This window comes from Coturnix japonica, chromosome 3 (assembly GCF_054131305.1).
Source record: "Coturnix japonica strain WE chromosome 3, WE-NBRP24, whole genome shotgun sequence".
Lineage (NCBI taxonomy): Eukaryota > Metazoa > Chordata > Aves > Galliformes > Phasianidae > Coturnix > Coturnix japonica.
The window spans coordinates 52,036,893-52,054,443 of NC_140665.1; the positions used below are offsets into that span (position 1 = coordinate 52,036,893).

Sequence of the window (17,551 nt, forward strand, 5' to 3'; positions counted from 1 at the left end):
AGGTTTTTACCAGTGCCAACTGCCGAAATATTCAGTCCTCATCATGATGATTTTTTTAGGTAAGGAAGACATCTTATGAAGAGACTATAATTATTGTGATAAAAGCAACAGAAAAATACTATAGGCACGTTTTAAATTATTTCCATTATTAGCATTCTTTAAGTGTCCTACCTGTATCTGGGCTTCTGCATCTCTAACAGATATATTCAAGGAGCTGACTGTGGATCCTGAGCGTGGTCTCTTCTCTTGTCTCAGGATCTCTGGGCCAGCACTGAATGAATGCCTCATTTGACCTTGGTCTATAAGATGTTGTGGCCTCTGGAGTATGGGTGAGTCCTGCCCTCTGGAGCCCAGAAGCTCCCCTTTCTTTTCCACTTTTATCTCTTTGGTGAAGGATGTCACAGACTGCTGCTGCTTTCTTTTTTTGTATTCGGTCATGAATTTAGAGATGGTTTTGTCAGCGGCTATGGTGTAGATCTTGTTGCCAGCACTCTCCCACCATTCTTTTTTCCTGGTTTGTTCTTTTTTCTCTGGTTTAGGACTTGAGAGTGGGGGCAGTAGCAGCATTTCTCCACTTCGTGGTGTTAGGCTGTCTCCCAGTTGGTCCCTTGTTTGACTCCGGTCATCTTCTGATGGAGTGTCCTTCCCAGACTGCCCTCCAGTTGATGGGGTGGAGGTTTCTGAATGAAAGGATGGTAAAATGAAGAATGGGTCTCCTTTGAATGCTGGAGGCTCCTCTATGTTATTCTCCAGGTCTAGGTGCATCTGGATATAGTTATTGCACAGTTCCATGCAGAGCTTATGAAGCCGCTTGATCAGCCATCCCCAGTCTGCATTGCTGACAGGCTGTACACTCAGAGATGGTATTCGAGCCCTCCACTGTCTCTTCTCTTTTCCCCGAGGGGGACTGACCTGGGCAGTTTCTTCAAAAATGTCTTCATCTTCTGAAGAGCACTGCTGTGATGAGTCAGTGCTTCTCTCATCGTCCTCAAAGAGGATCCTCTTCACTTGCTCTGCAGTGATGTTCTCCTGGTTTGTCAGGATAGCACAAATCAAAGCATGGAAGTAAATATTGAAACTCATTGCTGACTGGCGATACAAGTTGGCAGCTCCACTAATGCCAGACACTTTTTTTAGTAAGCACTTCAACCCAGGCCTGGTGTCAAACTCTCTGGCTGTTCTATAGGAGTCCAGCAGTAAGTCAAAGATGACAGCCAAGTTTTGCATGGAGATGTACCTGAGAAAACCAGCCAACTTGTTTTCTGGTACTTGTATTGTCATTTTCTCCTCTAAGTTAGAAGGGCCTTTGACAAATTCTTCCAGTAAGATGTCATATAAATTCTGGAGCAGTACTTGGTGTGACAGCAAGCTCACCACTATTGTCCTGAAAGGAATACTTGGTAAACCAAGTATAGGAAGGAAAACAAATATATAATTGTATGTTATATTTTTACTAGAAGCATGGGAGCATTTCATACTTTAGAATCTAACATGAAGGATGGTGTAAAAGGCCAAAGTTTTAGAGCCTTGTTACAAAGAACTGAACAAAGGTGAACTTATCTAGAACAGTCTTTCAGCCTTCCTAGAAGATGCTTTCATGAGTTAAATAAAATAACTGACCACAGCAAGAGCATTAATGGAACTTTGTAGAGGCAGTATTAAAAAAAAGCTCTACTATATATATATAAAATAAGTAAAATATATAATATATATTAGGTGAAATATATATTATATATAAATTATATATATATATAATACTATAGCTACAGGTACTCAGTATTTTCAGACTGCTATAATTAAGGAATTTGTTAACATATAAATTATGTAGCACTTTTACCCTTGGACAAGTACATTTTCTATTTTTGCTGTTACTGAACTCAAAGCTAAGAATCATTCTTAAAACTCCTTCACTGGCATTTCAGCAAACTTCAACTTTGCCACGACAAGTTGAGACTTAAGCTGGTTTGCCATTTGCTCTCCATTTCCAATAATGCCAGTGGTATATCTTAAAAATAAAATGCAGAGAGAACCAACCAATAAAAAAAATAATCTTCAAAATCATCAGCAGTGCAATGAAACATGCAAAGAAGCTTAAAGTCCTTATGAATATTTGCTCCTGAGACTTCAACTTGAATACTGAGGTCCTAGCCCTGTTTCTTATATGTAATACTGGGCAAATTCTCTGTTCTAGATCTCACTGATATTTTATTTGCACATTTGAAGTTTTCAGGTAATTCACTAATAAATAATATCGGCAGGCTTACAGGCAGGGAGGTTATGAAGAAGGGGTGGATTATAGTTAAAACAAGACATTGGCATCTTGCAGATTAAAAATTATAAACTGTGAAGCCCATCTTAAGTAAGTTAGTAATTGTAAACAAGTCTGCATCAGATTAAAGCTGTGGTATTTTAAATAGAGTTGATGCGTGATACATACTTGTTTCAAATTAGGGAACTATGAGGGATCACAGTTTAGGAAGCATTATTACAAGCTGAGGAAAAGACTTTTCACTTCGCTTGCAATACTGAAGTTTTAGGTCAACGTTTGAAGTAAACTGTCATGTAACATAATATGCTCAATTTAAGGAAAAAGAATTTTAGAGGTCTTGTGTTAATTGATTTGTAAAGCCAAACAAATGGTCCTTATTTAAAAAGGAAAGAAAAAAACAATAACTAAAAAAGACAGTTCTGAGACTTTTGAGGGCCTGACATATACAGAAGCTATAGGTGAGAAAGAACAGTGCTTCAACGGTTAGCTTATCTATGTCAGCTCGCTTACTTAATATAGCTGTAGCTGTCAGTGCTGATATGGTGGTTAAAATTAAGTCTTATTATCTGACAGTGTTACAATCTTGATTATTAATACATACATTGGAGCTCCTTGTGGGGAAGTAGCTTTCTGCTGTAAGAATCATTAGAGGTTCTGACTCAGAAAAGCTCTTAAAAGCACATATAATAGAGTTAAAAGTGTACTTGATTTCAAGAGACTAACCCCATTCCAAAAGCAGAAGCAGTATGAACGAGATCTGCTTTCTTTATAGTAGCTATTAAGGCAATTTACAAGGCCAATTTTAAAGTACTACTCAATTTTAAAAAACAACAAAAAACAAAAACAAAAAACCCCCCAAAACTAGAACAGAACTATAGGTGAAAACATGATGCCAAAGATGGCTACGGACACTATTTTCTTATTCTGACTGAAGTTTGGACCTGAAGTGTATCATTACTTTTAGGAAGAAGAAGAGCTCCCTTACCCCAGCTTCCTGTGAAACGGATGCAGCACCAGGGAAACAAATCAAAAGGGAGAAGAGAAAACTCCACTAAGGTTAAAGTAAAACTTCAAAGGCCATAGTTACTAGCATGCAAGACTAGCATATTACTATGCTGCTAGCAAGTAATATGAAAAGCAGTGACATGCTGTCCACTTTTCAGCCCTGATTTGGTGAAAAATGAGTATTGCTGGGGTAATATTTCCCCATCAGGGAATATGCTTTTTGCAGTTGTTAGACAAAGCAGTATGAGATCATTCAGAGTTTGTATTAATTGCAAGCTTTATTTGTTTAAAGACTAACTTCTTGGTTGTGTGGTCTTTCTGCCTGACCATCCCTGGAAGGGCCGTCATATTCTGACTCCTGGTTACATGCAATAGTTTAGTTTTGAATGAGTCATTCAGTTTTGAATAAGAATGCCTGAAGTGTTCCAGGTTTGCTATCTGGTATAAGACTATTTTATGTCATGTACTAAATACCTTGCAATACAAATACAAACCCTGAATGCAGCACTAATTCTTGGCCCTGTGATACTATCACGTTTGTTCAAACAACCAAGTGCAAGCAAAAAGACATTTCCTTTTGCAGGATAAGACTAAAAGTCATGCAGACATGTAGTTTTCTGAGGTGGTAAAATATAAAAGGTTTTCTTTAAAAATAAAAAGTGCCAAGCAAAAACAGAAATTCCCTTGACTCATATGCTGACAGCTTTGCAGATTTTCATGTAGCCTCTTTAAACTGCTCCAGATTACCCATTAGCCTTCTTCAACCTTCTTCATCCAATAATACTGAATTTAAAAGACCAGTAAGTGTAGCAGAAATTATTTCTTCTGCTAGGTATCCCTACAAATATAACAGCACCTTGAAAGCTTTCTTCAAGCTGGTATTTTTACTCCTTTAAAAAAAGAATCTCAATATGACAAAGGTTTTCCTAATATTTATTTCCTATGAGAATTCTTTTCCTAGTTTCATCTACTTACTTTCCTTTCCTTTAAAGATTTGCATGACCTCCTTTAGGTACTTGTAACCTACCAACTCTTACTATCTATTAGAAGTTTTTTAAAGGAGACTTGTAGAGAGGCACAGCCTCTGTTCCTATCTCCACCAACCTGACAATAATTTTACCTTACTTTTAATATAATAGTGTTTTCCTGAGAAGATAGATAATTTTTTTACCTTCTCTGGGTATGCCCATTTGGTTTCTTATCTGGTGGCAGGTCAATGACGAGCACACATGACTGGGCATGTTCGAACCCTTCCTTGTTGCTAGGGGTCTTTGGGGAGCACTGAGTCTCCAGCATGAAGACCTAGAAAATGACAAATTACATAAAACAATTAGGTTTGTCATGTGCAGTGGATCCATGGAGGGCCTGACAGCAGAATTTCGTGAATTGTGAAAGATCTATGACAACTTATTTTACAGTGATGATAGGAAGCTACTACCTATAAGTACCATGTATAGCAAAGACCTGCTTACACAGCCCATTCCTCCTAGAAAGGTTTCTTATTGGAAGGATGGTTTTCAGCTGCAAGGAGACACTGGACCCCTAATTTGTACTTTCTTGGGAGAGGAGCAGGGAAACAACTCTCAGTTGCTGTAGCTTTGTTTCATAGTTTAGTGGATGTGTCAAATCAGGCAAATGCCTCTCAGGGGTGTCTCCTAGAGAGGCCTAACTGCTCAATTTCCTACTTTATGAGCTTTGCCTCCCTAGAGATTTAGTTTTAAAACACACTTTCTATTCAAAATAAAATCTTTCCCTGCTATGTTGTTTGTGATCACAAATCCTGAACATCTGAGGCATCTCAAATTTTCAAGCTGCATCAGGATATGATTAAGTCAGAAATTGACACCAAACATCTGTCGGCTCTTTTAATCCAGCTGCTTACCCATGCAGAAACTGCCAAATAATGACTGCAGGTCATTAAGTCCAGTTTGCTGTATATTCAAGGAACTTGTTTCATACAAACACTTTCTCAAAATGAACAACATTCACTGTAGATAGAAAAACCCTGAGAAGGTTTTCTCACAGACTTCTTTGTCAATTAGGATTTAATGTTGACACTGAACTAATGATTTAAAAATCATCACTATCTTCTAATTCTCAATAACCTTCTCTTCAATCTATACTCGTGTGCTCATAAATGCACAAAAAAAGTATAGTCCTCTTCAAGCTCTGATTTGAGGAGTTGAATAAACCCAGTTATTGCAGTGTAATATCACAGTCTCTGTTCTAATTGATTTTTCTTGCCGTTTGAATTTATCGCTCTTTAACAAAATAGTCAGAAATGCACACGATGTTCTAGATGAGTATTCATTCATATTCTATTTCCCTTTCTCTGGCAGAAATGTTTCCACTTATTTATGCTAGAATTGCCTTTTTTAAAGCTATACTACACAACAGGCTTGTAGTCCTGATCAAATGCCAAGCATTTCCCCTAATGCCCACTTACAGGGTAAGTCCTAATGTATTTGTTTCTAGTCTTCATTACTTTTTCTCACTATTACTGTTAGATAAATGATAACCTAGTGATGAGGAAGTCTCATTCGATTTGCTGTGCTAAAAATGTACTGAAAGAAAAGCCCCAAGTTTAAAGCCTTCTCCACCTTTCCCTGAAATATCAGTCTGTACCTGTTGTGCCATTGCTCTGATTCTCCAATATTCAGCCTCAGCACTCGGCGAGAGGGAGGGGGCTGCCACCTTCACTTCACAGGCGTCTCCACTAAAGCTTTCAGAACCACTGTGGAAATAGCCCAATAGGTTCTATAGAGAAACACAACATCAGACTTTCACTGTGTGTTAAATCAGTGGTTGTAGAAATGTTGAACCTGTTCATGTGCAATACAAAATTCATAGAGGGAGGGATCTCTCCCAGTACTTTCAATGAACCACCTGCTATTCAGTACTCAGTGTATTTGATGCAAATGCATTACAGCAACTTATATACTGGTGAATTAAAGGAAACTTTCTGTCATGTGGTGGTAAGTTGAAAAACAATCTATATGGAGCATGCAGCAGCATGATCAAGTAAGCAGCTTTGTCTTCTGTCTACTTTTAACCAAGTGAGAAGAAATGGAAGAAAAGGTAAGGATCATCTTTCTCACTGGTGGGGCAATTTAAAGTTAGTAACCGCTGTTGTCTCTAAAATACTTTAAAAAAAGATTTCAGTCTCTGTTGTTGATCCAATGCCTTTCGTTGTGATTAAATTAATAAACAACAAAAACTACAACAATCTTATTTTCCAGACTCTGTATCCAAAACCATGTGTGTGTATGTGAGTGTGAGAGAGACAACTTGTCAAAAGTTAGTGCCTATAATTAGTTTTGACTGTCAGCAAAAAGGCAGTTTACCTTTACTGGCTCCAGAGTGGCAGAGAATGCATCCTGCAAGGCACAACATGCGAGCCTCCACATCTCTTCAGTAAAAACAGGTCCTGCTGTCACTAATACATACCTAAAAGTAGGGACACAGGAAAACGTTACAGTAAGAAATAATGGGAGAAGGTTGAAAACTAAAGAAAAGGTCCATTTAGTAACCAGCTAATGATATTTAGAATCCTAAGAATTAATACCTGTTATCCTGACCCTTTTTTTTTTTAAATATATATAACACTGAATTTCTGACTGCATTTGCCTTCCTCCTTAAACAATCACCTCTCCCAAAGAAAAACCATATGATCTATAAGTATATAATGGAGAGTTTATTTTGACCATGACTGCAATAAACTGAAGACTGTAAAGATATCCACTATGCTCAAATTCCCACAGAAAACCCCTTAATTATCTTTCCTAAGGATTAATAACTGTATATATATATTGTACAAGTATTTTCTACAGGAATGACACACATAGCAGTGTCTAAAACTACAGGTTCTGAAGCAGACAGAAAACACTTAGAAAAAAGAAAAAGGCTGATAAGCCTACACTAGAGATATATGGCACTTTTCTTCCGAGATGCCAGCCAGCTTAATCTGTCCACAAGTACTTCAAAGACATCTTTTATTTTGAATATGCTAACATAGTAGAAAGAGATTGTTACCTGATACAAGAGCAGCCAACTCTGGAAATAATTTCTGTTGGTTCTGCTACACAGGCGACCAGCAACTTGAAAAGATCTTTTAGCATAGTATTGATCATATTTTCATAACCGATATCTGTGAGGAGAAGACACAGACTGGTTTTTCTTTAGCGTCATTACATTTGCATTGTAGTTAAAGACAGTCTTGCTACGCTTACTGCAATTCAGAGACTTTGCAAAAACGGTTCTTTTTATGCAGGTAGATAGCAGTAGAGTTCAGTTTTGAAACATGCATCCCACCCTATTGAAATGAGAACAGTCCTTTTGAGGTTAACAATTTAAAATATCTAGACTTCAGTTGTACTAGAGAAATTCTGTTAGCTTCTGTTTCTGAATGTTATAGTTCCTTAAGATCAAAGTCCCGTTGTCTTCTTTTGGAAAGTGTAATAAACACTGTGATGACTTACTTAATTTGAAGTTAGCCCTTGTCTGAGCAACAGCATGGACTAAATAACCCCCACAAGTCTCTTTCAAGTCGTATTTTTTTCTATTTCTTATTAGGAAAGAAAACAAACAGAAATTCTTAACCCTCCCTGTGTTGTTTTGCACTTGAGCAACCAAAAAGCAAAGAAACCACCTCCCAAGGTAGCTATTCAGTAACATGCCATCAAACAACTGTCAGGAGATTCGATAGTGTTAGGACATACCTGAATGTATGAAGTTTTGAATGTGCTCCACTACAAGTTCACAAGAAAGGCCAATGGCATGCTTGAAATTAGCAGATGCCACGTCCCAATAGGAATGGTCACCATGGCTGCGATGGAGCCAAAGGGACATCGTAGGAAGCAGAAGATGTACAACTGCATAAATGCCAAATCCTGGGCCTTAAAATAAACACAGTGATGGTTGTATATTTTTGCTTACACAGCCTACATTTAAAATACATTTCTTAATTCATTCCAAGCTTGAGGCCAGAGGGGATTCTAGAGAAGGCAGGTTCTGAAATTCTTTTTTATAGGTTAAGAGAGAGGTGCAGTTGTAGATTTCAGTGTGAGTTTAGTTTTACTTCTGAGTACATGAATGTTTACTATACTGTAAATCTCCTGTGCTGTTCAGGAGGTCTACAGGACTGTATAACTTCATCAGTTCAATCAAATGTTTTCTCTAGCCAGGACACTGCCAGAATACCGCACCTCTTTATTTGTGCATGCAGGACTTCAGCATACTTCTACAACGTGCCTTCTGTCACCATAGAACAACAGGCTAACTAACTGGAACCACAAATCCCATTCTGAGAAAACTCCATTGTATTTGAGCACGTCTGTGCAGCTCTAGCATGAAGAGTATTACAGTTTATAGACGTGTTAGGATTCTAGGAGGGACAGGCCAGGGCTCCAGTAGCTCACAGTTTATCCTGTAATTACCAGGTGTCTTGGCAACATCCCGCAGCAATTCAAAGAGCAGATCTAGAGTTGGAGGTTGGTGCTGGCGGGGACAGTTGGATATGGCAGTTGTTAATTCTTCCAGCAGAATAATCCAGACATTGATAAGGCCTACAAGTAAGGAAACAAAGTTTAAAAAAGCAGTGTGATACTGCACTGACCACAGGTGGAACACGTCCTCAGAAAGCAATGGAAACTAAGAAAGACACAATGAAAATACATTACACCACCCTAAGGCAAAGTAGGCTAAAAAGTTCTGCAAGATCTTGGAACTGACTTTTCATAGAATCACAGAATCACCAAGGTTGGATAACACCTCCAAGATCATCCAAACCAACCATCCACCTACCATCAATATACTTGCCCACCAAACCACGTTCTTTAGTACAGCATCTAAATGTTTCTTAAACACCTCTAGGAATGGTGATTCAACCACCTCCGTGGACAGCTTGTTTCAGTTCCTGACCACTTTTTTGGAGAACTCTAAGCTGTGTGTGTATACAGACAACAGACACAATAAACTCTATGAAGATTTCCCCTCCTTTTTGCTTTTAGTAGCTGGCAAAATTTTACAGTGACATATAACAGAAACAATTGATTAATCTTACATTTCCTGCTTTCAGTGCACTTACCGGTGTCGTCATCAAAGTCAGAAAGGATGCACTCAATCCCATCCTCACTGCTGGCTGACTGCTCCTGCACTCTCCGGGGTATATTAACCAGCCGGCCACTGAGGAAAATGGGTTTCAAGGGCATTTTGTAGATTTTGGCTAGCAACTAAAAAATGAATAAATAAATAAATAAAATGAAAGAGAAAAAAATACGTAAGAGAAGTGTTACTACTTTGAGCTCTGTTTTACAGTAACTGTTCAAGTAAGAATTTATGTCATTCCAGATGTGCTACTGTTAGGTTTTGAATGTTTTTTCCCCCACATACCATTCAGTTCTGAGTGTGTTACCACCTCAGTTTTCCTGCTGTTAGCTGGCTCAGAACACAAGAAGATCCTTCAGCTTGCCAATCTCTATCTGGCAGTGCAGCCTCTTACCAGCAGCCCTGTAGCAAATTCTATTGCATTCATGCACATTACCCAACCAGCGATGCAAAGTCCTGAGGTCAGGACTGTCTCCTAGGCCATGTTAGTACCTGTGCAAGATTGATCACTATACCTGAGAACATCTCCTGAGGTAATCAAGCGCGGGAAGGCACAAGTCTGTAGATGCTGATCCTGATCCTGGCACACAGTCACCCATCTCCTTACAATCTACTTCCCCTAAGGATGGGAAAGGCAGCATTGGGAGGGACAGAAGAGAAACAAACAGGATTAGTTTTTGTTTTTCATGCAGCTGTATTCCAGTGCCTGAACAGAATGCAGAAATCATCCTTTGTCTGATCTTATTAGATGACAACTGAATGATTCCCATGTCTCGCTTTTTGATGTGTAACCACAAGTGGGAGAAACTTATCTCACGAAAGTAAGAAACTTAAAGAAATATGACAGCATATCTACAGAAGGGATGCAAGTTCTCCTTGCTTGTACTGGACAAGCAAGTTTGTTCTGCTTTCGTAATAATAATTACAGCTTCAGTCTGTCATTACGAGCTGAATTCTGCCCCCTGTTGATATAAATGTTGAAATAACTTAATAGGAAAGGAATAATTGCAGTTAGGTACTTAAAAACCTTAATACTTCTGTGGATTCTTTGGCCTAAGTTGTACTCATATAAGTAAAGGAAAAAAAAGAAACTTCACTGCTTACTAGAAATTTTGCAATTCACATGTGGGAAGAATACACCAATTTCACAGTTTGATGAAAAGTGTTAAACTGCAACAATCAAGGCAAGCAAAGGAACTTGTGAGTAGAATGACCCAGCAGTGCTCTCCTCTATTCTGAAGTTTGGTGAAACCCAATGATTACACTGTGACTTGACACATCCAGTCTCTGCTGTCCTCAGCAACACAACAGAAAAATTAACGCACACGATCTCAATCAAATTTCGGCATGTTTTCAGCATTGCCATGTTTTTTTGTTTCTTAAAAGCATTTTGGACTTAATTCTTGCATCTCTTTTCCCTACTATACTCTGTATTACAAAGCAGGATTCTCATTTTTGGCAGAATCAAGTTTGACATAACATAGGTTAACAAAATACAAGGAAAATGAAAGTATTTACCCAGTCCTTTCACAAACTTCATAAGGCACATAATATAACTGGTGGCGGCATTGGCAAAGACCTGGATGCTGTCTGTGTTTAGAAATGCTTCAAAGACATCAAACACTGGGGCCTGGCGTTTCCCTGTGGAAATAACAAGATGAGGACTTTTCCCCATGCCCCATAAAGATGAATTTCTAACAGTTTCTCAACAATTTAACTGAATCTGTAGGATCAGTTCAGTTCTGGGCAGAGACAGAAATGCTCCAGAAGAAAAAAAACTAACATGCTTTCTCCTCTTTTGCTCCCAAGCCAACTTGTGTATCCCTACACTGAAAGTAATGCTGACTCCTTTCTTCATAATATCTATTAAAAATACCAGCTTACCAGTGCCCAAATGGTAAGAGCAGGTACATGCACTCAAACTCAGTTGAATAAACACTTTTGTTTGGTGTCAGCTTAGTCCTAACTGTCAAGACAACACATCAGTCAGACTGAAAACTATTCTGACTCTTCTGATACAGTGACAAAAAAGCTTTGTTTTCCCTAAGTAGTTAATCAGCCTTCAAAAGCTGTATTCACTTGCATTTTGCCACTGATCATAACAGATCTGAATGACAAAATTCAGGAGGCAAACCATATCCCTCATGAATAACTTGTAAAATTTATTATTTGTCCTTTCTACTCAGCTTCCGTACTAGCAATCATTACAGAGACAGGTGGGATCAATTGTAAAAATAAACATGATTTGTAACAATAATTACAATCCCTCTGTTTCAGTGCTTGGACAAGTACCTGCCTGGACTTTCACTCCCAACCTAATAAATCAGATACTTCAGTACAGTCCTAGAGTATTACAGTGCCATTGTGAGTGATACTGTTTCAGAGCATCTATTCAGGTCAGGCATTTAAAATGTCTTGAGTTATTTCTTGGGGCCTCAAGGTATTAGATTGGGAAACAAAAGCACACACAAAACAGTCAGTGCTTAAGACCTTACCCATAGAGTATTCTCCTACAAGGTACTCTTTAACCTCTGACTTATTGCCACTGTGAACTGTTTCCAGGGCACTGAACAGGGGTCTCCATCCTGACTGGATCTGGGTAGAACACATTTCCACCAGCTCTCCTATGGAGGTGACCACCTGCAAACAGTGTAGGAAAGGCTCAAAGAATAAAACCAGAACTGATACAAAGCTGGACCTGCAGAAGGAATGAGGAAGGTTTAAACACATTTCTAGATATACTTTTTTGTCTGGATTTCAAAATCTAGACTTTTTTTTTCTTTTTTTTTCTTTTTTTTTCTTTTTTTTTTTTTTTTTGGTAAGATAATTGAATTAAATCACTTTAATCACTTCTGCTAAAGAACAAGCCTAAGCAATGAACAGGTATGTGGACAGAGGCAGAGTTCTGAAAACACAGTGCTTCTGTACCGTACAAAATTATTCTCTAAAGGTACTGTTCTAATACCTGGTGTACTAGAATCTTGGGAAATAAAACAATAATTTGGTAGGTTCAAAAATCACATTTGGGTCTGTGTCTGAGGGAAGACCTGACCGAAGAACAGGGCCACACACATACCATTTCGTAACTGCTTTACAGTAAGCTAAACTGGACAGCAACGTGTCAAGGTTCTTTTGAAGCACATAAAGATATCTGCATGCTATCATAAAGCTGATTTAGGTAGGCCAGGCCCTCCCGAATTCCTGAAGATAATTGAAGAACACCATTTGAAGGGTGTTTGGGAAATATTCAAGTGGACTAAGTGCACTCTGGTGACCATCCTTCTTACGGGCATGGTAGGTCAGACACACACACCCTAATCAGGGCTGACTTGCCTGGTCTTGCACATCCTCATCACATAGCTCTAGCTGCATGATACGCTCAAAGGGGCGGAAAAGTGACTCATTAAAGTGAAAATGAGAAGGCTCATTCCAGTCCGCCAGCACTTCGGTAAGGATGTCATGGATGAAGGAGACAGCTTTCCGAGATACGTGTCTCTCCTTGTGACAGGCAGCCTGCAGGGAGAGGAAGAATATAAGACTTTGCCTGAACACGAAAGCACTTCATGATGCTGAACCCTAATGAGAGCATCATCATGACTGTAACTGGGAAGCCCATTGCAAAGAAAATGGGAAAGTACTGCTATGGAATTGGGTGACTGAGACGATGAGCTGCTAGGGGTCTCACAGATGCCTAAAGATTTGATGAAAATTGAAGGAGCAGACACTGAAAAATAAATTAAACAATAAACCCCATAGAACAGATCTCATGTAAACTACTAGATTTTGTTGCTACCAGGTGACCGTTTTTCCCTTTTAAAAGTTTTTACATATATATGTCATATTTGATAAGAAATGGCATTTGATCACACTTATATTAGGCCATTTATGGAACTTAAAAATGAAGAGAACAGACCAAACAGGACGAAAGTTAAGGGCTGTCACACCTTTCAAGACCATTAAGACTTCTTCAGTTGTTTCAGCTTTGCCATCCCATGCACACATTCCCATTTTCTCCCCAATCCTACCTCCACCAGGTGAGGTGCCACCAGGCTCCAGCAGCGCATAAGGTGGAGCAGTGGGCGGGATTTACTCCTCACAATTCTGAGCATGGCATCACCGAGTCGGAACAAGTGAAGCGCGCTTCTCCTGTCCTGGGTGGATTTTACTTCTCCTACAAGGGAGTAAAACAAAATAAACAGAAGAGTAAACAAATAACCACTCCTCCATCTCTGGATGTCTAAAGAGAAACATAAATCAGGTTTGAAACTAATAAAATCAGCCAGAAAGAAATCAGTGGGAAAGTTTATACCTGCATAGGTGAAAGAACAGGAGATAGACCCAAGCTTTATGAACAATGCAATAAAAACATTTCATTTTGCTTTGAGTGAAGATTTTTGGGAACGTTTTTAAGACATAAGGACTCAGAAAACAATGCATTATAATTCAATTATGATATCCAGTATGGATAAGAACAGACAAGTTAAGCAAGGAGGTAAACAATTGATACTGAGAACCAAAATAGCAGTTGTAAAAACCTTTGGTGACATCTACAGGAAAGAATATAGACTGCAGATTATTTCGCTTTTCTTTGTACTTATTACCACACAATTGTGGTAAGTGCAAAGCAGAGGATTTAAGAAAAGGATCATGGGTTTTATAGCCACTAACACTTTTACTTCCTACTGAAAACAACTCAACTTCCTTTCCTCTTACAACATTTGAAAATACACTTCATTGGCTCATTAGAAATATGCTATTTTAAAATACAGGTATGCCACTTTCAATGTAAATATATATATATATGCAATTAATTGACCTATCTTAACGTTAATGTCATTATTAAGGTTTAGCACTGTAAGGTATATACTTCACTTCTCTGGGGAAGAGTAAGCAGACAACTCCCACAGCCAATTTTTTCATTTTTCAACTGTGTGCTACATCTGTTATCATTCATTTTATGAACAGCTCTAAGCAAATGTCCTCTGAAGCGTCTCACAACAGGGGTAGATGTGGTCCTTGTCTAAAAAAAGTTCTCCGTCTTTTCCAAAGACTTTGTGGTACTATTCTTATTAGAATAAATATTGTTTTCTTTATACCCTGGAAATTTCAAGGGGAAAAAGTTAAACCATAAGGACATAAAGCTAATCTTGCAAGCAGTGCAGTTGTAAGTGAGATAAATAAGTCTGTGTTTTTTGTTTGTTTTTTTTCTACCTGGCATTGCTAAGGAGTAATCAACTGTATCTGTGACAGAATGGAAAAGCTGGGCCTGAGAAGCCTTCTTGAGCTGGTAAAGGAAGCCTGCCAGTGCCATCAAATTTAACTTATCAGCAGCATCTTCAAAGAGCCTGTGAATAAAAGAATAGAAATCAACTGAAAAATTCATGATATGGAGACTTAAACATGTTTGTATGAGGAAAACCTTTACATGTACATAACTGCTGTGCATTGCCTCTGGCAACACACACACACAGGAAGACTTTGATCCAGAAGTATTATTAATTGGATGGTGGGAAGTAGAACACAGTAGGACCAGACAGAACCCTTCCAAGATACAAATGCAGCACTACAACAAAAAGGCACTTTTTTCAAGGAATCGCTACTGCCCCTTAACTGAATCTTAATTCCATAAACAATAATTACAAAAACTAATATGCTCAGCCCTCCCAACTTACATGATCAGAGTTTCACTGACTATAGCAGTTTGCTCCATCTGGAAAGCCCCTTAACATGAGAAAGAAATCAATTTAAGTCTTAGATCTAAAGCTGCTGTATCTGAATTGCTTTGTTGGCATATAAACAAAGCCATTATTTTCAACTGCGATGAGCCCTTAAGATTTAAGAGTTAAACCTGTACCCTTAAAGCAGCAAAATTTTGCACAGGTTAGAGGCAAGTTTCCATAGAACCACAAAGAAATTTCACATGGTACAGTCAGAAGATAACACAGCCGTGATTTCCTGATTCTGCCTTTCATGGAAAACTTCCTGTTTTTCTGATAGTAGCAACTGCTTTCCAACTGACACTGGTCTTGCGACTCAGTCCCTTCCTGTCAAGACACAACACCTATTTTTTTTATTGTCTGCTTTAATGAGCAAACACAATAGATTAATTTACTTGCAAGCAATAAAACTACCACTTCTAGGATGCATGTGATTTATTGGCAGATTCAGACATACCCAGCCCAGCGCTTCCAAAAAGCAGAGCAAGTGCAGCCATGTTAGAGAAAACCAAGTCTTTTAAGAGCTGCTGGCTGTGACATTTAGCTCCCTTGTGAAGTTCAACTGAAGCAAGTGGCTATAACAGATGTAAAGATCAGGGCCCACTGCATCACAGAAAGGTCCATTTTGGTCTTGTTTTAGGAACAGAGAATCTAGTTCTTCTGCTTTTACCTGTCAGCTTGTGTGGAGAGTGTGAGAACAGCCTTGGCAGCACTGGTCCCACACAGCAGGCTGCCTCCACGGAAATCAAAAGCTCTGCCCTTACTGCTCTCCTTGACAAGTTCCTGGATGGATACTGGCTGAATTACAGGATTGCTGCTGAGGGTGGTCTCCTGCTCAGGGGTCTGTTCCTGAGGAGCCTCTCCCAGCTCAGTGTCTGAGTGTGGACCTCCAGGTGCCTGCTGTGACTGGGTGATGGTAAGGCAGGGCTGGGAGGTTCCGTCACTGAAGTGGGTGTGCTCCAGAGTGCTGATGTACTCACACACCCTGAGAACAGAAGGAAAAGATGGAGTAATGCCACAGAACAACAGAACTTGCGTCCCTAAATCAGAGGACTCACTGAAGAAATGCTTGAGTCTGTACTCAAGTCAGAAGCATAGTGTAAGTAGAACTCTCAGACACATCACAGACAGGCTGGTGTCTTACGTCCTTTTGGCCTCCCCTACCTGCAGATAGCAAACAGCCTAGCTGAGGAACCTGAACGGCAATTTAGATTTCAGGACACAGTCTTCTGGCAGCACTGAATTTTCTAAGCATTGATTTTATCTCTAAACTGAGGTGGAAAGATGTGATTTTTCTTTTACAGATATCTACAGTTAATTCACTCTATTACTGGCTATAGAGAAGACACTCAGAATATATGAAGTCCTTTGTATCAGACTTTGTGGCAAGATGTTGTAAATAGTTTCTTTCGGGAAAGCTGTTAAGTACCTGAACACATGAGGCCAGCAGTCTTGATTGTGGCTTCCCATCTCCAGACCCACATTCAGGACTGCATCCATACACAAAACATGAGCAGTGTGTAGGCAGACTCCCTGCACTTTCCCCATCTGCTCCAGTTTCTGCTCCACCTTCTGTTTCACTGCAGCACAAAAACCAAAAAGAACATTGCTTTATCCAGCTTTCAAACAAACATTTGCTTCTGCATATGGTGGTGATAAAGGTATCCAGCCTGAAAGCTACAAAAGAAGTTGGAATTCAGGCAAAACTAACCCTAATCTCAACTACAAGCATTTGGATCTTCTCTTTCATGAAAATCTCCCAAAAATTTTTCCAGCTGTATAGGAATTGACACAAATTCTGAAACTTTCCAAACTTCCATAAAACAGGTCTGTTTGCCTCTGGCCACACTGCCTCCTTTTTGCTTTTATGCTGCCTGGCCAACTCAATTCATTTAAATTGAGAGGTCAAAAGATAGCTTCAGACCTCAGGCTTGTTTTCTCTACTGAAACACCAAATTCCAGTGCCAAGTAGGATGATCAGTGCAACTGTATATTTTGTTATGGGTTTCTTGTCATTAGAAATCAGATGTTACCTGATCTTCAACCAAACATCAAAGACTTGACTGACTTTCACTGGGTGTGGAATTTCCACACAGGGGTGCAGAACATTTTATCTGTTATACCACTTTTTTTTTTCAATTACCATTCCATCTTCCTTTAACATGATTCAAGACAAGTCACGTAGAGGGACGCAAGTTCAGCTTATGTTATCACACAACACAGCTACAAAATACTGTTTTTCTGATGCCCCCTGATTGTATGAGTAACACAAAACTTAGGAAGTACACATTAAAAAAAAAAAAACACACAACAAAAATCACCTTGTTGTTAAGGTGTCTTCAGTTCCATATAAATTACATTTAACATGGCATATTGTTAAGAACCTATGACAGCAAGACATTTATTAAAGCCTCTAGGCTTATTTCCCCTACGCCTATAAAAAAGTAATGGTGAC

At 38.9% G+C, this 17,551-nt stretch overlaps 1 protein-coding gene across 8 annotated transcripts in view; it reads right to left on the reverse strand.

Moving 5' to 3' along the window:
- The window catches only part of ARFGEF3 (ARFGEF family member 3), a 77,197-nt gene that overhangs the window by 6,511 nt on the left and 53,135 nt on the right, over positions 1-17,551 (reverse strand). For 6 of the 8 annotated variants that reach the window (XM_015858409.3, XM_085541586.1, XM_085541587.1 and 3 more), the window contains 16 exons: positions 16,526-16,676; positions 15,767-16,081; positions 14,591-14,724; positions 13,405-13,550; positions 12,713-12,892; positions 11,875-12,019; positions 10,898-11,020; positions 9,895-9,998; positions 9,360-9,504; positions 8,710-8,838; positions 7,993-8,169; positions 7,307-7,421; positions 6,619-6,721; positions 5,900-6,031; positions 4,446-4,576; positions 172-1,396 (listed from right to left, as the gene is read on the reverse strand). In XM_015858409.3, coding sequence (XP_015713895.2) covers positions 172-1,396; positions 4,446-4,576; positions 5,900-6,031; positions 6,619-6,721; positions 7,307-7,421; positions 7,993-8,169; positions 8,710-8,838; positions 9,360-9,504; positions 9,895-9,998; positions 10,898-11,020; positions 11,875-12,019; positions 12,713-12,892; positions 13,405-13,550; positions 14,591-14,724; positions 15,767-16,081; positions 16,526-16,676 — 3,455 coding nt within the window. Of the gene's footprint in view, positions 1-171; positions 1,397-2,531; positions 3,264-4,445; positions 4,577-5,899; positions 6,032-6,618; positions 6,722-7,306; positions 7,422-7,992; positions 8,170-8,709; positions 8,839-9,359; positions 9,505-9,894; positions 9,999-10,897; positions 11,021-11,874; positions 12,078-12,712; positions 12,893-13,404; positions 13,551-14,590; positions 14,725-15,766; positions 16,082-16,525; positions 16,677-17,551 lie in introns of those variants that run through there. The other 2 variants (XM_085541589.1, XM_085541590.1) reach the window with 2 other exon arrangements.